The sequence below is a fragment of the Hirundo rustica genome, chromosome 4 (genome assembly GCF_015227805.2).
Source record: "Hirundo rustica isolate bHirRus1 chromosome 4, bHirRus1.pri.v3, whole genome shotgun sequence".
NCBI classification, from domain to species: Eukaryota; Metazoa; Chordata; class Aves; order Passeriformes; family Hirundinidae; genus Hirundo; species Hirundo rustica.
Window position 1 is genome coordinate 73,077,044 of NC_053453.1, and position 24,128 is coordinate 73,101,171.

At 41.7% G+C, this 24,128-nt stretch overlaps 1 protein-coding gene across 1 annotated transcript in view; it reads right to left on the reverse strand.

The window, feature by feature from the left end:
• Positions 1 to 1,189: 1,189 nt before the first annotated feature.
• The window catches only part of DERA (deoxyribose-phosphate aldolase), a 43,698-nt gene continuing 20,759 nt past the window's right edge, over positions 1,190 to 24,128 (reverse strand). Inside the window, exons 7-9 of the mRNA XM_040063325.2 lie at positions 6,557 to 6,669; positions 2,803 to 2,952; positions 1,190 to 1,389 (exon numbers count right to left, since the gene is read on the reverse strand). Of these exons, the coding sequence (XP_039919259.1) occupies positions 1,333 to 1,389; positions 2,803 to 2,952; positions 6,557 to 6,669 (320 nt within the window). The 3' untranslated portion in view covers positions 1,190 to 1,332. The remainder of the gene's footprint in view (positions 1,390 to 2,802; positions 2,953 to 6,556; positions 6,670 to 24,128) is intronic.

A 24,128-nucleotide genomic window follows, 5' to 3' on the forward strand; every position in this document is an offset into this window, starting at 1 on the left:
TGGTATAGTCAGATAAATAACAGAGTTATTATCTTTATAATAAATCTCTTTGTAATAAATGCACCTTGCAGCTTGATTTACAGCAAAATCCTCCTCCTCCTCTTACTTCCATGATGAGACCTACTTAAGTCAGTGAGACTAGTCATGATGATAATTAAGTTTTTAGTACAACTCTGGTTAGTGAGCAGAATGCAGTTCTGATATAATGAATCTACTAGCTCCAGCCCAACATTCAAAAGGTGTTGGTGATTTGGGTATTGTTCTTAATGCGCTCTGAAAAAAAGTAATTTTTTTTTTTTTTAAACATTAAAGCATTAAACCCCCTATAGGACACAAATCAGGTCATCTTTAAAATGAAGAAGTATTTTCTTTTGGAATGGCAAAGCTGAAGTTCAGCCAGCCTAGCAGTGACACCTGCAAACTGACAGTCGAAAACCCCCCCACATTAAAATGGAAAGATTTGCATGAATGTGTTTGAAAATGACAGGAGACAGGAATTGGAGCTTCTAAGCAAGTTAGACTAAAATTTTAAGAGTGAAATGCCTAAAAATAGGCCCCTGAATGCATAGTTAGGCACCTATATAGAGACTGCTTGATTTTCAGTTGTTCTGATCACCCAGAGCTCCCATTAACTTCAGGAGCAACTGTGGATACTCAGCTGTTCTAGAAATCAAGCCACTTTTATTCAAGGGCCTAAATATGGATGTCTGTGCCCAAGTTTGGGGGGGAAAATACAAAAAAAAAAAAAAAAAAAAAAAGAGGTCTTGTTGCTTTTTTTTTTTTTTTTCCCCTACAGAAGACATTTTATAAAAGAGAATCAACAGCCAAGTTCCATTCTTCTTTCCCGTTACAATGGCTGAAACTGAATCAACAGAACAATTAATAGTGCAACACATCTGTGCCAGGAGATTTTGTCTGAGGTCAATGGAAATCCATTCCAAGATTGGTAGCTCTTAATTAGCAATCTGAAACATTCCATAGATATTTCATATTCTGCGACTGCAAAGTGTTACCAGGCCACCTAAATCTTTTTCATAGCATTTCAGTGTTGCCATTAATGAGCTTTTCAGGCTGGTCTGAGGAACTTTGCAAGATTAACTTTGCAAATCTGTATGTATTAACTATTTAACTATTTCAGAAATGCCACTTTTTTTCTGCTTTTTGGATCAAGTACAAGCAGCAGACTTAAGCATATTTTTAAATACCATAAAATATGAAGAAGGGAGAATTAGGCCTTTAATTCTATCATGTGCGCTTGGTTGTCAGAAGACTTCTGAATGCTGTTTGCTTAAAGACCTCTTTTGTGAAAGTAATCCTGAGTTGGTTTTGTGTCTAAGCCATCGCCAGTTCGTGCTGAAGTGCATAAGAGCCAGTCACATGATAGAAAATCTGCAAGAAAAAAAAGAAAATTTATGATGGAATTATATGTGACTCTATAAAGCTGCAAGTGTCAAGGAAGTAACAAATTAAAGGCATGCCAGATGAGGATGATAGATATTTGTGTGTGTGCATAAAATATGATGCAATATCCCTTAATATTTGTTTGTAGGATATGAACTGAGGGCTCTTGCTGCTGTGTTCAGAAAGACAAAGTAAAAAGCAAAGACTCTCATTTCTCTTAACTAAGATTTCAAGAAGAGCCAGGTAGAAGCCAATGATTTCCTCTGTTATCTGGCTCTGACTATTTCAGTACGTTTGTTTTATTGAATATAATGACTGGCACATTTTATCTTCCGTGTTTTTAGACAGCATAGAACAGCAAGAGCTTTGGTCATGGCTGGGGCATTTGTGCAAGCCCTGGCAGATAAAAGGTACAACCCTTAAGAAATCAGAACAAAGGGTGCAACACAATCACTGGCTGTGTTCTAACACCCAGCAGTGATGGCAAAGAGAAAGCTCACGCTGCTCTCTCATAACCAGAGACATAATTTTAGGTCAAGAGTGAGGCAGTGGGAGCAAGACAATATTATTCTCATTGCAGGAGTGAGCCAGGGGTTTTCAGCAGTCATGAATATTAACCTGACACCTCTCAGCTGTTCTTAAAACATTTCTTAAAGCATGTCAGTACTTCTGTTGTTAGGAAAGGTGAGGAAAGGGAAAAGACTGGTGCCTTTGTCCCCCCCCAAATCCCCTATACCTCATGTTTTCCCAGCAGCACAGACAGGATAATGACTCTCAGGTATTTTTCTTGGTTAAAGGTAGCCTTTATGTTTTGGTAATAAAGAAGCCTTGATATTTTGGTAGTTCCTATGACCCCACACTGTTCCCAATTACACTGCATCCCTTGGTGTTGATACCCTCTGCCACCCATGTAGATCATGGATAGAGAGGTCAGAATCTTTCCTCCCCCTATGAATTTCTTCCCCAGGAAACAACCAACATGTAATAAATGCTCTACGAGCAGCACCCATATGTAGGATGAGATGTGACTTTCTCCCCAGGATGGAAATGCACCCTGAGGAGTTGTGGCACAGGGACACAAGGGGTCTGCCAGGCTCAGTCACAGCTGGGATTGAAGGGCAGAGCACTGCCATGCATTTGAGAAAGCCCTGTACGTGCACAAACTGAGCCCTTTTGGCCCAAATTTTGTGAAATTTTACACTGCAAACACAGCCTAGACCACGGTCAGCTGCTCCAACACGGGAGTCTGTAACGACAGCTCCAACTTAAATACTGAGCTGGAAGCGAACCTGTCACTGACAATGAGTTAGATGGAGGTTCCATTTCTGCAGAAGCAGTGAGCCAGCACGTTTAGAAGGATCACTTTTGTTCTGCAGGGGCTGTAAGCTGCCAACAACCAACCTGTTGCTCAATGTCTCCCAGTAAACTACTGGCACCCAGGCGGAAGAGCTCTGGTGTCAGCCACTGCACTCCCAGCTCCTCCTTCACCAGCATCAGCCAAGTAATAGCTTCTTGGGCTGTCCTAATGCCCCCTGCAGGCTTAAATCCAACCTTTAGAGAGAGAGAGAAAAGAAAATAATAATAATAATAATAAATAAAAGAAGTGCAACACACATTTTCATCCATCAGCAACCCTAGAAGAGCAATCAATGTTTGTCTCAAAGTGCCTGTGAGGTAACAGCTCTACCTGGTAAGGACCTGGCTGCAAACAGGACAAGGTCTGGGCTAGCATTGGGAGCTATCAGGCCTCAGCCATTAGCCAAAGATAACGTTTTCATCCCGAGGGAGCAGTACTTTTGACCCCTGTATGCTTTCTCAGGAGCTGGGCTTGAGGTGTAACGGGAGTACTTTGCCTCTAGTACCAGGGATTTAGGCAAGAGTGGGATATCTGCATATCCCAGTCATATCTGCAGATAATCCCACAGTGCAGATATCCCAGATATCTGCACAATCACACAGTGCCCATGTCATCATCACCTACTGCCAGTCTAATTCCAAATACAGAACAACAGATACACAACAAAAACATAACTAAAAATGCTGCACGTGAGGTGGCTGACTCGTGGACAGCAGTGAGAGCTGGCTGTGTTTTTTCAAAAATAAAAAATCATGTGTACGTGATTTTAGTGAAAATTCATGTGTACAAATTTTAGTGAAAATCAAACCTCTGTGCAGCACAAGTTAAACATGATTTGGCTGTACATTCCAAGCTATAAGAGGTTTAGTTTTCACTAAAATTGTCCAAATGGGAATTAAATTATGTCTGTCTTTATCAAGAAATTGAAAGCTCTGTGCTCCACAGGAACTGCAGAACCTCTGTCCCATGCCACAGGCTGGACGTGCTTCCATCCCCTCGGTGTGGGATGCGTGTCATATCCGAACTGCCACGTCTGCAAAGGCACAATCACCAAATGAAACTTATCTTTGAGGTAAAAGCATGCCTTGAATGCCATGATGGACCTGCTGTGCACTTGGCACACACCCCTGATGCCAATCTTTTGGTAATGTGTCATTTAAACACATCTCGTCCTGAGACAGAGCTTGTGACGCTCAGCCATCAAATCCCTCATCAAAAATGCCAAAATGTTGGCCTGTAGCAGCTACCTAAACTCCTGAAAAGCAAGGAGAATCAGGAAAAATTCTTCCTGCATTAAAAACAAAAAGGTAAATCCGAACAACACGTAGCACACAGTGATTCTTCCCATGTTTCCTTCTGCCATCAACCTTCACATTCTGCAAGAATTATCATTTTGGTTCTGGTGTGTAAGCTCCCTAAACCTCAGTGCACTGAGGATTTCTTTGTGCCTTATGGATATAAAAGTGGAAGCAGAAAGTATCTGTTTTTAAATGTGTTTGGTAATCTTTTTTATACAGTGATTTCAGGACCAACAAACACAGAACAAATCCTTCTCTCACGCCGGAGCATTGTGATAATGGCATATTTCCAATAAGATTAAAAGGAACAAAAGCAGGAAAAGCTTGGTAAATCCAAACCACCAAGACTGTGTTTTTGTGGATGGACAAATAGATGTGTGAGTGTATGCATGCATCTGCTAACGTTAGATTTCCAAAAAGAATTCAAAGCCCAGCAACTGGAAAAGCATCTTCTAGATAATAAACAGAAACAGTTGGAATGTGCCTTCCCTCAGGAGGAGAAATCCTGATGAAATTTGAATTTAGATCTCTTCCTAGAAATACTACGTCTCTTTGGGATAATCTGTGGCAAAAACAAGTGAAACAGAGTTAATAAGAGAGTTAAAACCATCATTCAGAATTCATTCCCCTTTCAGCAGATTCTGAAAGCTCTTTTCTTTGCAGAAAAAGCTGACAAAGACAAGCCTGTCCTCTCCTCCATTTACCAGCTTTCCAAACTGCACATCTGACTGCCATAAAAAGGTAAAAAGGAAGGGGGGGTTGGAATTTAATTCAAGAGCAGTACAAAGTCCAGCTACCACTTTCCTGCTGTTTCACGGCATTTCATTATTTTGCTTAATAAGTTCATCTCCTCAAGAATTTTCTCTTCACCTTACATTATTAAAAGTAATAAGTTTTTCTGGATTGGGGGTTTTCCCAACAGAAAAACCAATTTATGTATGTCCTTCAATAATGACAGGAAAAGATTATTTCCCATTATATTGCACACTTTTCATATCACCACCACAGCTTATCAGTCAATAAATGTTACTCTGCAACTTGTTCCTTCCCTTGAAGAAGTTTAATTTCTGTATTAACCTGTTTTTCCCAGGCAACGCCTCGCCGGAAAGCATCCCTACAGCAGCAAAATTAGTTTGCTAAAGAAACCATTTAGAAATTTCTTGCCACCGATAATATTGTCTTGGGTTAATAAAAGCGCATGAAGTCAGTTTACATCTAATTCGCCGACACACGCGTGCTCACGGACACGAGCTCCTCCTCTTAACAGCACATCTCATGCCACGAACGCCTCCTCTGAAAGCAAAAGGTGAATTCAACATTTATATCCAATTAGGGGGGCAAAGCCACGCTAGTGCAGCTGGGGCCAGCGTGTGGCACACAGCTCGGGTGCCCAGGGGAGCTGCTGGCCCCAGGGGTGATGGCACTGCTGGTGCTCCCACAGAAACAACCCTTGGAGCTGCTCCAACTACTGTGTGGCAGAGAGAGAGGCAGGAGGGGGAAGGAGGAGTGGGGGCGGCCCAGGGATCCGCGCTGGCCTCGTCTAGATGGCTCCAGAGAGTGGATGGACACACCTCCAACCTGGTGTCACACGTTCCTCAGGCTCCCACAGCCCCTGAAGGCATCTCAGCCCCCAGCCCACTGCTCACCCCATGTCCTGACACTGCACCTGGCAAGGTCACCTGCAGAAGGGACAGGAGGAGAAGCTGGAGAGGAGGGAAGGGTGGCCAGAAATGGGGAGAGGCTCTTAGCCAGAGATGTGGCTTCCTGCCCTGCTGCTGAAGGTGAGGATAAAGTCCAAAAGCCCACCGCTGAACAGCAGCACCAGACCCAACTGGCAGCCCCCACCTGCCCACGGAAAAAGGAAGTGAGAGGTGGCTTAAGCCCCCCTGGAAATCTCCTCCTTTCTCAATGTTTTAGCAGAAGGATGAATGCACAGACGGTTCATCACTGGATCTGCTGTACATTCCCCGTTTCTCCACTGACCTCAGTCACCTGATTGATAAACATTAAGTACCAGGACATAATATTCTTCCAATCCCTGTCCCCTCTCTCTTTCCTTCCATCCCGGGAAATGGGATTCAACTGGATCTGCCTCTTTGTCCCTTTGGAAAGCCTCTCTGGCAAGGGAGGAAAGAGCAAAATGTGTCCTTTGGGTTGCCAGGACAAAATCAGAAAATAGCGCTGTGTACACAGGGCAGACTCGATGGCTCTACGTTTGTAGGGCTCTGCTGAGGTTTATGTCACCCACTGTCAGCCCCATTAGTGATGGACATGGCCACTTAAATGGTGAAACAAAACTCAAATCCAGACGCAGCAGGGAACGCTTTGATGGCACGAGCTTTTACGGAATGAAGCAACAGTTCTTCAAGGGAGAAACGACAAAAGTAAAAAAAAAAAAAAAAAGAGAAAAAATTAATATTAGCAAATCAATCTTCTTACATTCTTATTTCTTTCTGAGTGAGCCTGTTTGGCTGATTTCTGCCAAGGAAATGAGAACTACCTTGTAGCCAGTTTGCCAGTAGTACTCCTTAATGGCTCGCATCATGACTATGCCAACGGGAAAGGTCGCATTTTCCACCTCCTTTCCTGTAGATGTCTTTATGAAATCAGAACCTGAAAAGGAAGTAGAATGTTTTATAGCAGTTTCGGAGCAAGAGTCCCTCTGCATACACAGGTTCAGAGCCCCAAAGATGTCCCCCTGCTTCACAGCAATTCCGAAACGTTCCGTTGCATGTGCGTCCCTGTGTTGTACATAAATCAACCCTGTAGTATTTCCACAACGATCTTTGAGAATAGAAATGATTTTCATCAGGTTTTTTTTTTAATTTAACTTCGCGTCTACTTGGTCTGACAGTCTGCTATTGTATCTCCTGCAGCTGTTTTTAGGGGAAGGGAAAGATAGCTCATATGTGTTTACTAAACCAGCTGTGTAATACTGTAAGCCAAGGGAAAACTCCCCTTTTATGCATTTCACAATTGTAGCACAGCAAGTTACTCTACTTATATCCACATCCTGATTTAATGCAGTAACAAGGTCAAAACATCTATGTTCTTTAAAGAACAAGAGTTAGCCTTGGCTTGTTTTTTTCCTGTTCTCTCACTAGTGAATAATATTCTCCACTGCCTGTCTTAACATTGTGTAACATTCTTGTGTATTCTTGCTGTTCTGCCTCGGCTGAAAAGAAATCCTGAAGCACAGTGTAACAAAAAGCTGAGAAACTAACAAAAACCCAATGTGCCTTCCAGTGCATGAGCCAGCACTGACAGAACACAATGACAAAACTTCTTTAATTTCATTAGGACGCACTTCACCCCTAGGAACCTACTTCTTAGAAAAGGTGTACTGTGGGATCATTAATTATCAAAAGTAATTGGGAGAAGAAGAGGGATAATTCAAACATCATGTAGTAGTGCATCATCCACTTAAGTCAATTGGAACTGCATCTGCTTCCACTTCAAATTTGGCTTGGGGTCCGTTTTGTCTCTTATGTGAATGATGATGCCTCTACAACATCCCCTGGAGTAAGGAAGGGAAGTTTCGGCACTGGCTCCAAGTAAGGGGCTGCCTTGATTGCATTCTGTGAGCTGCAGCACCCTCCAGAGAGTGCCTTGCTGATGGCACAGCTGATGGGCACGCAGCTGGGTCTCAGCCTGACGGCAAGGCAGCACAAAGCCACGTTTCTGTGGCTTCTAGACGCAATCAGATGGTATGACCAACTTTGGGGGTTCCAGGACCATAGTTTTCTTTGTAGGCTTCCTGACTAGGCACCATTCAATTGCACCCTCCTGTGACAGCTTCCATTCTGGAGAGAAACAGCTATTTGCAAGAAAGACTCCAACTCCACAGAAAGTGCAAAAGAGGCAATTAATAGTTGATAGAGCTTTGCAAAGAGCAGAGCACACAGGAGACACAAGTGAGCTGCACATTTCAGAGCTGCCCCCGTCCAGAGAGACACTACGGACATCTGATAGTCACATTAAAACAAGGAGCAGTGCCAGTGAAACCTCAGCATCACCAAATTATATTTTTTAATTTCCCTTTCGAAATGTAGCACTTAAAGTCCTTCAGTGCAATACTTCTCATTTTTTCTGCTATAAGGTAAGTCAAAGCTTTTAGAAGTCTTATAATTACAAGTCTCTATGGTACAGTTTCATTAAAAACTTTCATTAAACAACAGCTGCCCTTGTATATGGTCTTCTAATCAATTTGGTCAAACAGAATGACTTCTAATCAGCTGTTGATAAAAATAGAAGATGAAATTTTAATTCTAATAGATTAACCACAAACTCAAGATAGTCTTCAAAATCCATCTAGTTCTATTCTCCAGTGGATTTAACGACTATTCAGCAACTCATTACTAAATAGAACAAGATGAACATTTTCCAGTTCATTAAAGAAATGTACTATGTATTTTTGCATTGTCCTCATGATTCGTTACAGGGAGTCTTAATTACAAGATAATGGATAATGGTTATTAAATGCAGACTCCAGTAATGAAGCTCTATTCATTTGCGAGCCTCAGAGACTGCAAAGAGGGGAAAATAAAATTACTAGCTTCAAAAGATTAACGGATCAAATTATTATTCAATTTTGAAAATCTCATTCAGACTTCACAGAAACATGAAGAGATTAAAAACTAGTATTAGTACAAAAGTTGTGCATTTATATATTTATTTTTAAATAATATCTTAAGGCTATTACGAGAATAATCAGCTTTAGATGTGATTATTAGACAAACATACAGCCAATTTAGTAGCATCCTCTAACAATGAAAACAATACATTTTTATTTCCCGAACAAATTCCTTTTATGACACAAGAGCTTGCTAGCAGGACTGCAGGCAGCCTCTTGCAGGAGACAGAGGACTAACACTAGCACAGAGAGGTGGAAGGTGCTATTAATGTTTGGATTTCAGCAAAGAAAAGGGGGATTTGAAAATCAAGTGCTGCCATAAAAGGCAGCCCATTAAGCAAATTTTACGCCAACCTTGTGATAATAAAGGAGTTTCGCCCAGTCTATTTCTTATTCAAGTTTCCAAGAACAAGTTCAAGGAATTAAGTCCAGAAGGAGTTTCACCTGGAAATTTAGGTGATGATTCAGAAACCTGAGTTTTATTGCCCATCTTCCCGTGAGTGAATACACTCCAAAAAATCAAGGCTAAGGCTAAAATACACACTGAATGGCTTTCCCCTTCCTTAGAGTAGATGACATGATTCAGTGAAGCATTAAATCCACGATTTTACTAAATCAGTTATTCAGGGTAGATTCCTAGGCCCGGTGAGCCTGGAGAAGACTACTCTTTCTACTTTTATTTTCTAGTGTGAAGCCACAAGAGTACATTTCCTTTCAAGGCAGCAAGTCATGTGAAACTCACTGAACCAGGGAGGTGGGATGAGCTCGGCTCATTAGAACAGGGTGCAATAACACCAAGGTCAAGGGCTCAACACAAACAGGCCACTCACTTCAGAGGAAGTCCATTACATTTTTTCCTCTTCCAGATCCACAGCCTCGTTTATGAATGCTGTGGTCTCCCAAAAGGTCAGAAGAGCTTCCAGAAGTGGCTTGCCCTATGGTTATCCTGTACATCTACAGAGATTTCCAGTCCACGTAACATTGAAGCGGAGCACGAGAAGTGGAGAATCTCATTCAGATGACAGCATCCAGGAAACACACTCTGATTCCACAATTAAGCAATAAGGTATAATAAGCCGTTGAGCAATCGTGGAGTACTCACAACCTTTTGGTTGTGAAGTGTTTCAAATGCCCTTGGGGAATGATTATCTCCTGATACCTACAGACTCTGTGTCGCTGCCTTGGTCTTAATAAAGAGCAAAGATTGTGGCTGGGAGTTTTAAACAACAGTTTAGAGAGAGATGCTTGCAGAGGGACAATTATGCCGTGCTACTCTGTAAGTATTTGCAACGAGCACAAATGTATCTTCATTGCTACAACTGAGATATAACAACATGCAGTGACACGGGGAGAACGCTCATCCTTCCAAGACTTCCAGGACTTTTTGCCAAAAGTGGCATTCTGCTCGGAGAGGACCTGCAAACCCACCTGCTGTTTCTGCTGACAAGGCAGCAGTGACAAAATAGAACCGTGCATGAAGTCCCATTAGCAAGTCATCTTTCTATTTTATGAGCATCCAACCTAAGGGTCCTCAGATTCACACACAATTAGCTTTACTAGGGGTGACCAGGTTAACAACCCTCTGAAAATAAGAGGCAGGGCAAGATATAAAAGGCTAATGTAGCAGCTAATTCTTGTCAGTTGAGTCATCCTTAATTGTCCCACTTACACATCCTCATCCTTAATTGTCCCACCTACACGTCCTTATCCTGCTCCAGCAGCAAGATAAAATACATCCCCCTTTAGCTTAAATTTGCCATCCAGGAGGAGAGAATGCAAAGCTGTGACAGCTCACTTTAGCAGTGGCCCACCAGGAAGCTTTAGCTCCATGCCATGAGGCGACACTGCCAGAACACTTGGTGAGGTGCCTGTGTGTGTTTTCACATGCCTGTGTCTCAGCTACCGCTGAAAAACGATGGTTTATAACTCGGTCTGTTGAGAACTGCCCATTCTTTGCAACTCTTTTCGAAAAGGTGCCTGCAAAGAGGGAGGGGAAAAAAAAGTAAAAATCCCGTCGTAGGGGCTCCATGTTTAATGTCGGTTTACAAGTAGGACAACCTTCTGAAAACCCATCCCACCATCCCAGCTTGGTTCCCAAGACTCAGAATGGATGCTCCCTTTCTTGAACAGCACCTCCAGCAGCAGGGGTTCTGCAGGCCACACGATGCCCTCAGGAACACTTATACATGCACACAAAGGACAAATTATCAAGTCCATTCTTATGCAAAATTCCCTGTAGGTGATGTCTGAAAGAATTCAGCAATGCTGGGTCATGCACAGCTTGCTAATGCACTGTTGCAGCATCTACCACAGGCCTCCACAGAATACCATTACTTAATTAGTATTAATTTCTTGTGTGTTCATTTAAAATCCTCCTTCAGAAGGTTCAGCAGGAAGAGCCACACACACAATAGCATAGGCACTTGCTATTTTTAGAGCATTCCTTCCAATCCAATCCCTACGTGGCATGGAGAAAGAGGAGATAAATAATTGACATGTGTTGGAACCCTGGGCACTGAGAACTCCAGGCTTTCTGTGCTGCCAGGCTCTGACCCCCAAGCAAACACTGCATTTGACATGAGGCCATGGAGAAGGCTTCCAAAATTGAGTGACAGCACTGGGATTATGGGTGTGGAGTTTGAATAGAAGTGTGTGATATCACAGGGTGGAAAACTCAGAGTTTAGGGCTTTAGAATACAGTAATAGATATAAAGCAAGATGGAGGATTTAGGGTGGAGGCTGAGTCCTTCTTCATGGGTCTGGGTGGGATTTTGTAATTGGATAGAAAAATCCACATTGTGGGCCATGGGTGGTTGGTTATTGGGTTAAAAGTAAAAATAATTTAGGCGTCATCTCTTAATTGGACAGTTTATCCTTAAAAGGCCTTGTAGAGAGAGAGAAACGCTCCATTTTTAGTTTGTTAGCTTGAAGTGCGGTAGAATTCATGGTTTGTGAGACCGTAATATAGATAAGAATTAATAAACATCTGAGCCCAAATAAGAAATACTGTGTTGAGCATTCAATCCCGACCCTGGAAAAAAGAAGATAAAATGAGACAGATGTGCTCCAGATCCAAAGAGCACAGCTGGAATCCCTGCCACTGGTGGCACCTGGCTTGGAGCCACACTGAAGCCCAGAGGGAAAGATGCTCCCAGTCACCTCCCCGCACTGCCGTGCACCAGCAGTGCTGGGACATGCCAGGGTGCAGGAGTCCAGGCAGTTATGTGCTGCTGGAACAGCCATTCCTCTTCCTCTCCAAGGAGGAAGCAGCAGGAGTGACTTGTCTTGGGACGACAAGGAAGTTTCAGGAATTCCTGTACTGTTATCCGCTTGTTAAATCTCCTGTTTCTTTACTGGGATCCCATTTTTTCTTCTTTAAAAGGGCGCACCACATACTGCACTCAGGGCTGCTACAGTGCAGGACACACATTAACCTTATTTCTTTTTGCAGATGGCACCACTGGAACTGCTGAAGCAGTTTGCCTCATGACACGTGGCCAGCCAAAGGCAGAAAGAAGAAATAAATCAAGGCATCCCAACACCTAATCCTAACCTTGCTACCACTGGGAAAAATCAGACCTCCTCTCAGCTTACCCACTTGCAGTGCCAATTTCCTCCACAAGACATTCTGTGGGCCATTTTTTTGCCATGCTCCTGATTTGGGGAAAGATCCAAAATACAAGAGACAACAGTAAAAACCTCCCTTGCACAGCTCCAGAGTGCAGCACGGTGCACCCAGGGCAGGAGGCAGTGCTGGTGGCACAGCTCTGGCCGTGGATTTGGGAATTTGAAAACCTCCCCCTTTAAGCTTCCTTCACAAACACTGAAATGCATTGCATCACTGCCTTGTTCGCACTTAAATTAAGCTAAACAATGATAAAGTAGCTTAAACCGTGATATAATTAAAACAGCACTGGTCTAGGTCAGGCTTTTTCCCTCTTGGCATTCTTGGTTTTGGATCAATACATCTCAGCCTCTCCAAATGTTGTCCTGGACATGACATATTACAGACTGAGGCTAAAACCCTGATATATCTACCAGTAATAGCAATTGCAGTTGGAGGAAAATAATAAATATGCATGATGGCTTAGAACCACAGCAACGGCATATTGCATTCCGCGTTTTAGCAACTACATTTAGCTTTGTGCTTTTTAACGTTGATAACAACTTTGAAACAAATATGCTAACATTAAATCTCAGGTACACTTAGGTATTGTCTATTAGCTTGTAACAAAATTACTCAAATTGAAGAAATAGCTGTTTAAAATCAAATTGGAAATGCTCCACACTGAATAAAGCAAGCAGAAAATCAGTCTGCTTTATCAAGAAGGTGCTATGAATTTTAAAGATTTTTAAAAATCCACCATCCATAATACAGCCAAAATCATGACACTTCAATGTCATTTTGAGTGTTTTTTCAACACTCGATGTTAAAAGCAGTTTAAGATTCTGTTCCTACGCTAACCCAGAGAAAGGCAGGATTAATTTTCGAGGTTTAAAAGTCCATGTCTTAGTGCCACAGTCAGAATCCATCCAGCATCCAGCCTCTTTGTCATGCAGAGGACAAACAGCATCAACAGCCCCTCTTCCACACTGTCCCCTACAATCAAAGGCAGCTGGCACAGCTGAAGGCTTCAGGGGGATTTCCAGGATCAAAGGTATTTTCCTTGAGCAATTGGAAGGGTCAATGTTTTGGCTTCTGGCTTTGCCTGAAAAACAAAAAAATACAAGGTGCCAGAGCTCACCAGACTCATCTGCGACCTGTTTGTTGCCACCTGGCTCTTACAAATCAGGCAGAACAGATTTCTTGAGGGCTTGCATAGAAGGATGAATATTCCACTTGGGTGATTACCAGGAAAATGTGAGGCACTTTCAGCTTATTTCTTAGGACACTCAAACATCTTCAACAAGTTGCAAACACACAGAATCTATCATGGACTTCCTGGATTCTTCTGATGCAACAAATACCCAAAGGTTAACACTCTGGATGGCCTTACCTATACATATAAGACATCACAATGCTTGTTTTTAAAGAGCATCAATCTTACTTAAAGCTCTCACTTTTCAGGAAATTTTGCCCCTCAGAGTGTTTCCTTTTTCTTTCCCCACCTTGATAATTCGGCATTCGGCAAAAGTGCAAAACTGTGTAGGCTGCAGCGTAGGTGAGAACTCCCAGGTACAGACAGATGTTTTCTGTCAGTAGGGTTGTTTTGCAATGCTTCCAACTCTTCAGGCAGCCTGAATACCAAAAAACCTGCCAGCTCCCTTCAATGAAAAAAAACAACCAAAACCCCTGACTGTGCAGCCACACTTCCAAGCAGGAGGCACCTCTCTGCTGGTGGTCAGGGAAAGACACTTCTGGTTTTTTTTTAGAAATCCTTTTTTCCTCCCACTGCATTATTAACAATGCTCACATGGCAAAACTAACATTTTTATTTCAAAGGGATGCTTTATGAAGGTGTGTTGCTGATAAATTCAGTCAGACTTTTCTGGCAGAACATCCACCGAGCCCTACTCGAATGAGGGAAATAAAAAAAGACCAGCAAGCACCATCACAAATAGGGAGCAACTCAAAAAAAGGTATTTAAAATGCCAGGGGATTGTTTCTCTACCTCCCTTTGTCAACAGCCTGTGTGCTGATCTTACCAGAGACTGCAATTATGGTGAGCATCTCAAACCAAAAGCTCCAATGATCTGATTAAACAACTGCATGAGTTTTGGTTAAAAAAAAAAAAAAAAAAAAAAAAAAAAAAAATTGAAAGCGACAGAGAAATGTTGATTTCACCAGTCCACTGGCAAAGGAAAGACGATATTCCAGTCTTCAAATCTACATTTTATAGATAGGTTCTACATTTTTAAACACTTACACCAAATATATATTATCACCTTGAACTTTGGCATTCCACCCTTTTTGCTGAAATGCTGTGAATCAAAGAAATGGATTATGAAACTCTCTTTGTGCTGGATGTGTATATATATATATATATATCTCCTCATAGGTATTTAGTGGCAAGTTATTAAATGCCACTATTCATTGAGACAGCGCATTTTACATCTTTCTTAGAGAGAAAAAAAAAAAAAGGACAAAACAAAAAAAATCTATGTAAAATATTTCTGAGCCTCACTCTGGTGTCAATGGCTTCTTCACTCAGATGTTCAGAAACAGAGGTGGTCAAGCAGCACATCCCCTGTGTTTTGCTCAGCTGTCAGGTGCCAACCGCAGAGGCACTGGGAAGCGTGACCACCCTGCCTGCACCTTTCCTTCTGGCACAAACGGCAAAAGAAAAGCCAGGAGAAATTCTGTGTTCAGCGTTTCCCGACATCAAACCACACCAAAGGTGTCTGATAAGCATTTACATCGGAAGATGCTGTTCTGGGGTGAAGCACAGCCGTGTTACATAGCCCTTATCTACGAACTGTGCTCGTATCCGTGGAGGGCATTAAGGCCCCCAGACATTAGCCCAAAGCAAAAAACACATTGTCTGCATTTAATTACCTCTCTTTTCATACTTGCTGTGATCCAAATGACTGAGTTAAACAAAATGGTTACTAGTAACAGGAGACCATTGATAACCAGCAAGCTGAGGTGGGTGTACGTGCACGGAGTTCAAAAGGAGGCGATGCTGCTGCGTGCTGTTTACTTCTCCAGCGTGAATTTATAAAGTGAATTAGCAAGAATTAAAAGGATTAAAGTCCCAGGAACTGATGAAGCCAAAGAGAAATAGAAAATGGATTCACTCCTAGAAAGATAAAATTATTTAACAACTTATTAAAACAGTTCATCACTGTAATTAAAATCCAAGTGCCTAGAAAAAAGTGCCAAAGAAAGGTAATTATTTATGAGGAGACTTTAAAAAGCCATTCACAGTGAATTTGGGAGAGAATCAGCCTGAAAGAGTTGGTAGTAAGAAGAAATTGTTTGTTTATTCATAAAACTTATTTTGGTCTAGCCTACCACTAAGAATCCCTAACATCTGCTCAATGGCAGCTGTAAGTAACATTAGGAACACTCAGCCAATTTATATCTTTCCTTTTTATTAAAAAGTAAACAGGTCTTTTTAAATTATTCACTAGTAAATTAACATAAAAATCAAGGCTGTAGCTAACCACATTTTGCGGAAAGGCATCTGCAAGCTTTGCATGATGGTGATGATCTCAATCTTTCCACATTTCACTGACTACTTTACTCTTTATGTGATGTCCCACCTAATTTAGCAAATGAAAACGTAGAAAACTTGCAAGCCATACAAGCGTCAGTGCCATGAATAATACAAAAAGCATCACTGATACCTCAAAAGCCACATTAGTTGCCTCCTGACTTTAACTGATTCTGTTCTTATCTTTCCTTTGCCTTCCACTGTATAAAAATTCCCCTCAAATAATCTCAGATCTCTCCTGCTGCTGTCTTTCACAAGCAAGACATTCATTAGACAGGAAGGAGCAACAAAATACAGTGGTGTCACTGATTAATAATTATTTGTTCTCATCTGCAGCACTTTTGTACTTAGATGAAAAAGTGCTCTGCGTGTTCCCGTGTTTCACTGCAAAACTGTGTTCTTAAGGCAGTAAAAAAGGCACAGGAACACTTCAAACCTAAAGGCTTCTCTTTACCTCTCACTAACATTTTTTTTTTCTCCATCTCCAACATTTTAGAAGAAAAATATATTAGTTTCTTCTTGAGTTTCTCTCCCAGCTTCATAATACAAGTGTAAAGTATTACACTGGCATAAGTTGCATTATGAATAAAGCATTATTTGCGTAAGTGCCTGCAAATGAACTCACCAAGAAGTTGCTCAAGGGTGTGGAGTAGCTCTGTTTATTTTACTAGGATGTTTTTGTTTTACGTCTAGGGAAAAAGCAAATGTTTCTGCGGTGCTCTCTGGGGACGCTTGGTTTAAAGCTGAGCTGTAATTCCGACCAGGCACTGGAAATGGCACGGTTACAACAGCACAGGGTCCACCCAGATGAAGTTCCTGCAGGATTCTGCCTTGAAGCTGCTACCAGCGACCAAGCAAGCTGCTGAGAAGCTGGATTTGCTGAGATCCAGAGCAGCTGCACACACAGTGCCTGCGTACAACATAAACCTAACTGGTTAGCCATCATCAGCACGTGTGTGGTGTCGTGGCAGCAGGGAGCCAGCTGAAAAACGCCACCCCTCCTCTTCACCCCTCTCCATCATTCCCCACCTAGCTGCTTCCACATCCCGGGGTCAGCTCTGCTCCAAAGCTCCATTTATGAGTTTGGCTTTGTGCTTCCTTTGAGTTCTCCACGGGTTCACTTTCCAGGGCCAGTGGGAAGGAGGCTTTTGAAGATATAACCTCACAATTTTGCATCCCATAGTTTAAGGTCAGTGTGATTGCATGGAATATGGAACATCATCTCTTGTTTCCTTTTTGGTCCATTAGAGATGAATTGGGAGATCTTTGTGACAAACTACGGGATTTCTCTCCTTCACTCCTGTGATGTTTGGGATAGGCTGGTAAATTGGGCTGGCAACATAACTGCAAAGGTGATGAAAATACGATGTTATACTCAAGGAAAGCTCCTGGTATCACCAAGGAGGAATCTTTCTTACTTCTTAGATTTAGGGAGAGCTCAACTTTATAAATCACTTTATAGCCCGAATTCTAGCAGGAAAGAAACATCAAAGGTACAAAAGACAATCAGATGTCAGATCCCTGTTGACTTGCCATGAAGACTATGGCCTTTGAAAAATTCCCTCAGAAGGAGGACCACTACAGACACCTCTGGAAAAGCTGCTGTCTTTAGTAACTATAAAGTACAGGCAGAAATCTTAAATTGCCTTATCTGAGAGATGCTGAACTTTTAAAACTACAACTTCTGAAAAGGAATTGATTGAAAAAAAAAAAAAAAAAAAAACAACACCAAATCAGGAACACTTCCCAGGGGATGAAATTCCAAAGTATAGTGCCAAAGAAAGGAATATCTTCTATTCTTTCCAAGATCTCCCCAACACAATCTGAGCTGTAACAACAAGAACCAGAGGAACACAGAAAGGCTGGGAGACAGACTCCAAGTAACGCAGGAACCCATCAAGGAAATTCAGGTTCCTTGTGTAACTCACCAAAAACACTGCAAGCAACCACAGAGGCCAGCTGGAAGAGTCTCTTTCCAAAGACATTGAAATGAGCACATTCTGTGATAAATGCATCTGCATTTGAGCAGACCTGTGCAGCTCAGTGAGGAAAGTGCTCATGCAACCCAGCATGGGCTATTCAGTGTTTCCCTGCACCTTGTGATGTAACTCTTCAAAACACAGCATCAGCACCAGCAGAACATGGTTTGATAAAGGCTCATGGATGTCTTTATATTGATATCAATGGGTTTTAACATTCAGGTAAAGAAAAAATCCGTACCCACCTTATGGGAAAATTCTTGAGTTTTGTCCTGCTTTCATGGCTCAAGTGGTATTTCACTTATGTTTGTGCTCATCTCTGATTACTCTTTGTTTTTCCCTGTGTCTTTATGATTAAAAGGTATGTTTGAGTGAATATCCATAGTTTTTTGAAATAGCATAACAATGTTCAAGATCACGTATTCCTGATGCATTTTTCCACATAACACATTTCTTTTCAGAAATCTAAATCCACATTGCTGCTGCCATGAGCAGATGTCTTCAAATTAGACAGGCACAACCACTAGGCCTTGATACCTTAAAAAGCAACAACAACAAAAAAATCCAGGACCAACAACCCTAAAATCATGCTCAGTTTATTTCCACATCTATATTGAGTTTCTGTTAAGGAATCGGATTTTCTCACTAGTGTTCCTACTTTAGATACTTTAATATTTCATAAGCCAATTTTATATAATTGATAGGTACAGTAAATTATTTATTTATATTTTTCACTGGTTCAGTAGAATTTAACACCTGCTGCCAACAGAATTAAAAAAAAAAAAAAAAAAAAAGCTGAAATATCAGAGAAATAAATAGTACCCAGTACATCTCTTGATTTTACATAATATTTCCATGTTTTAAAATTGCATTCTCTCAAACCATTACCTTCAATACCGGAGCTTCACACATGCAAAGTTTTTTTGCCAGGAAGCCCTGTTATTTTGCTGGCATGTTTGACTGGAACTATTCACTGTGCAACAATTCCTGAGTCTGAGGCGATACGAAACTTCAGAAGTTTTAACTCAAATTCTAACAAGTTATTTAACATAGAGACAAGGTTTCATTCATGGGGAAAATTAACCCAACAGGGGTGCTTTCTCACCTCTCTGCATCAGTTGTTATAAATTGAAAGTATACCGCTTAGATATTCCTTAATTAACATGTTTTGGAAGGATCTCGAATATCAGCGAAAGCCAAGTGATGCTCAGGCAGGGAGGATAATTTGCTAATAGAAGGTTGACCCCTCTCACCAGTGTGCCGACTCTGTCAGCGCCTGCCCACTCACTGCAGCCTGCTATTTCACAACCAGCTCCAAAGCATGAAGAATAGAACAAAGAACAAACCCTTTCTTAAAGGTCAAGGAGCAGAAATCAGCGTCCAAACCCTTCTCCTCAGAGAGAAGGACAAGCCTGGGATTTCTAAGGAGCTGTCACACTCCTGCCCCTCTGCGATTCCACTTTGCTCAGGGCAGGGAGAGCACGACACAACAGGCAGAAGTGTCCCCTTGGGAAGCACATTTTGGGCAGAGTGCTGTGAGAACAGCTGCAGGAAGGGGACCTGCTGCTGCTCCAGCCTGCTGCAGTGCACGGAGCATCAACCTGGAGCTCTGCTGGCTCCCACCACCACTGTCACCTCCAGGGTTAAATCACAGCCAGCAGCTCCCACCAGAAAACACCCAGACCTTCTCCTGCTCCATTTCCCAATTTGAATTTACCCACTTTTCACAAGAGCTTTCCATCTTCTCGCCCAGGCACAAAAATTTCTACCTTCTAACGAGGGGAACACACTTCTGTTTATATCTTAATTTACAAAGCCTCACAGAGGTTCTATAAAAAGCACTAATGTTAATTTTACACACAGAAAACCAGAGAGGCGAGAAGAGTCGTCAGAAGTGATGCTATGCTGGAAGTCATTCTGCAACCTCAAACCCATCTCCTGGCTTCCTGACTTGGTGTTCTTCTGGTGAGTGGTGCTTGGAAAGAGCACTGCCTCTATTTGTAAGTGGAGATGGTGGAGGGAGAAAGTCAGGTGGTGGTGTGGGTAACACAAAATCAAACAAATAGGTTCAGGGCTGACAGGTGTTACACTGTTTTACGCTGGTATTTCTTCTTTGACTCCATTTGGGGGGGGGGGTATATATTCTTATTTTCTGATTACAGGAGAAGACCATTAATAGAACAGACCTTGCACAAAATTAGTAGAGTTGCCAGGCATCCTGCTCTGACAAATATGAATGGCCCCAAATAAAGATCTCCCCTCAGATATGGCTGTGTAGGCAGGCACACAGTTCAGTAAGCACATAAATAAATGCATAACAAAAAGTGCCATTGCATGCACGTCTGGGTTTTTAACAAACTGCAAACAAATGAGGCTGCACTGTATGCACTCTAACTCTCTTCTCACTTCACAGACTCTTCGCATCTTTATTTTTCCCCCAACATCTTTGTTTCTCTTAAGTGTTACTTCTGTCCTCTACTTACCCATGCAGGGTTCTGTTGACTCAACTGGAAAGACTTTTCATGAGAGCCTGCCCTAGCCTGTCTCAACCACTTTCCATCCCTTCACTCCTGATTCCCCACACACACATTACTGAGCTCCAGACAGATTTTTAAGTCCCATTTCACATTCCTTCAAGGTCTGCTTTACTCAGGATCCACTTTTTTTTTTTCCCTTTTCTTTTTTTTTTTGACACTAGTCTTTGTATGGCCTCTCATCAGCAATTCAGACCTGAGGATATTGTGATTGCATTGTTGGAACTTTTCAACTCCAAGCTTATCTATCATGCCTACATTATTTCTAGTGATTAGCTGCAGTATCACTGTTAAGCTTGTAGGCAATTACCTCATTTAAGGGGGCATCCTTGTAGTGCCTCACTGAACATGCTGTTATCTGCATTTTCATACTGCTGCCTTTTTGTTTTATTCCTCCCCATTCTGCACCAGAACAAATGAAGTCACTTGTTTCTGTTCCAACCTCCTTTAGGCTGATTGTATTTAAAGATACTCCATCTTTTGATCTCGCTCTCCTAATTCAGTCACTTTGTTAGTCCGTGGCATCGTTCAGAACTTTGAGACAGACCGTCACGCCGCATCTCGGTTTTCCACGGCGCGTTTGGAGCTTGTTCCTTGGCACTAAACTTTCAGTGATGCTCACCAGAGCTCTGAAGGTGCAGAACAACCACAGACCATGCAGAATGAAGGACATCTGCTGCAGCAGACTGGGAAGTGATCGGCTCCTGTAATTCCACAGCAATAATCACTGTCCTGATACATCCCTAACTGCAACCACCTCTAGGTTCAACGCAGTGGCCAGGAGAGCCTCGGTCCCCAGTCAGTGCTAAGTGCTTTTCCCACACACTCCTAAGAGTAAGGGCTCCCTGACTCGCCCCCAGCCCCACACTGGACCCCCAGAGCAGAGCTGAACACCATCTGTCCCCCTGGGGAGCGTCCAGAGACAGATCTCATCCACAGAAAGGAGCTGCTCCCAGAAGAAGACAGACACACTGATTCCTGATGGATGTTTTACAGGTAGAGCGTGCCCTGTACAGACACACCACAAACTCAGCGCGGTTGGTTGTACTTCAGGCAAGTGAAACGAGACACAAAGTGAGATTTTGTTTATGTCTTATCAAGCCTCCTCCCTTGGCTTGCCTTTCCTCTGCAAACGCTCTGGGCTCTAGTAACTGAATGACTCGGCATTAAATTACAGCTGAAGTTGCAGACACATAATTAAACCAACACATAACACAACTCACAGGCTACTGAGGGGGCACCCTCGATTTTTGGATTGAGCATGAGACTCAAACCCAGAAACTCCCAACTGATCTCCGTTTGACTTTTGCTTTGTCTGTTATTATCTTTGTCTCGTATTTCACAAGGCAATTGTAAGATTTACTCTGCTAATGCCAGTTAGGTGCTTTGAAGATATAAAGTACTAAGTGCCAACCATTATTACTTATTCAGTAGTCTTGTTTCCTATGTTGGTTCCATTTGAGCAAAGCATGCCTTGCTTTTCAGTCAGTTTTGCTAGTTTGGTTTCCTTGGTCTGTCATTTTTCATGAAACAGTCACTTGGCAGAAGTTTTGGTTCATAGTGGTCCACATCCAGCAGCAGGAAGTCAGAAAGTGCTCAGAACAACAACAGCTATTGGCATCTTAGAGTTTGTCTTCCCTAATATTAACCCCAGGACAAAAATCCTATTTAGAGCTGAGGTAAAAGATTTATGTAGCCAGGCATTATTTTGGGATGTTCCAAACCATCTCTCTCTCCTGTGAACTGCAACACAAAGCTTTTCCTCACTGTTTGGCCATGTTATTTCTCTTCACTTCGGAATGAACAGCATCAAAGGATCTAAAACCATTTCTGCTCACATATTCAATGTGCTTTAATTTTCCCCTTCTAGAAATCAGAGACCTTATTGCTTCAGCCACCTTCTGCTACTACTTGCAGGATTTTTTTGTGTTATAGACTTTAGAAGTCGGTGTGTTTTAGCACTAACTCATTCCCTTCCTAAATTCAATGTTTGCATTAGTCAGTATCTCCACACACCACTTATTTGACTAATTGTTTAATGACCCATGGAAAAAATTGTTTAAAGCCCATACACCAGTAGAGCTGCAGAAGAACATGTATCACTGTTCTTTACAAAGGTACTTGTTTAGATATATATAAAATGACAAATTTTTTGTCATTTTGTCTTGAAAAGATCAAGTTTTCACTTTGAAAGTACCTTTACTTAATCACCTCCTCCACCTCTTTCCTGGTCTGCATATCTTAATGATTATGAATTGTTACATGGTACAAAAAAGACTTGTAATTGGGTAATATGCTTTTCCAGAATAAAAATCTTATATATATGAGCAAAATATGCAATTAGGCCATCAACAACTTTACTGAAGTATTCCTTTCCCACTGCAACTTCATCTTTCCCTTCCTTGTCTGCCTTGCCTGGCAGTTTCTGATGTTTGTGTCAAGAAACAGAAGTTTAAAAATGGCTCACCTCTCATACTGTGTACAAGAACACTTTCTTGAGTGTTCCCCAGAAGAAATTGAGACATTTCTTCTTGCAAATTCTCAATGAAGAAATATCTAAGAGTTACAAGTAGATGGGGGAGTCAGGCCCCCATCTGTGCTCCTCAGGACTGTTTATTCCAAGACACTGCTTAGGCACAGACTTGAGTGTCTCCTGCAGAAATGGATGTGATTCACACAAGGATACACCAGACACAGAACACCACTAAATACTTTACTCTCTGTCCCCAGAGCAGAGTCAAAAATGGAGTCAGTTTTCCTGAGAAGCTCACGCACTCAAACCACCACCAGGACCTGAAGAAGCACAAAAAATGGCAGTGGATGCTCTAAATGACCCAAAATTCCCTGATTCAGCGTTAGGCATTTGTCTCAGTCAGCTCTCCAGGATCCATGTGCTCCTTTGGCAGTGGGACAGAGGCACTGCTGTGCACAGCTCCTGCCATCCTGTCCTCCTCAGCACTGCAGAGATTATTCCTGCCAGGTGACTCACTGTCCTTAGAGAGATGTCAGCCTCTTTCACTCAGAAATAGCTTCTTAAATATTCCAGAAGAATTTATGGCACATCAGTCAAGTTGGTAAAGGCATGGTTAAAAGAATTTAAGATAACCTTGTGTGCCTCCTCCCATTCTGATGTCTTTCCCCTTATGGACTTTACTGGAGAAAGAAGGAAAAGTAGCCATGGAGAATTATTTCAGAGACAACAGGAGTCAAGAGCCACCAGCTCCAATAGAGGAAAACGACATATAGTTTACATTATATACAATAGAAACTTATATAGATTGTATATAATATATAAAATATAAACATATATATTACATATATATTAAAATAGAATGTCTATAATATGTTTATACTATATATAATCAAATAATATAATAGCTTATATTATATATAATTACATATGTATTATACATTTAATATATAATATAATGTTAATTATATCCATATATAGTAATCTATTACTTATATAATTATATACCTCTGTGTATTACATATAATCTAAATCCTTTGTGCTTCAGGATTTATGGTTCATAGTGATTCAGATTACCGAGGCTGTGACCATTTTAAAAAATAACCCTAAAACACTGCCAACCAATCAAAAACCCCGCGGCAAGCTAGTAAACCCTTTTCTGGAATAATTTTCTACTGTAATTCTTTGAAAACTCAGCTTACAACTGCACGTGAGAAGCAATTCTAACAGCACAGCTGAAGGAACTGTATTTTGCTGTAAAGGACAGGAGGAACTGGTCAGAGGCAGCAAAAACTTCTA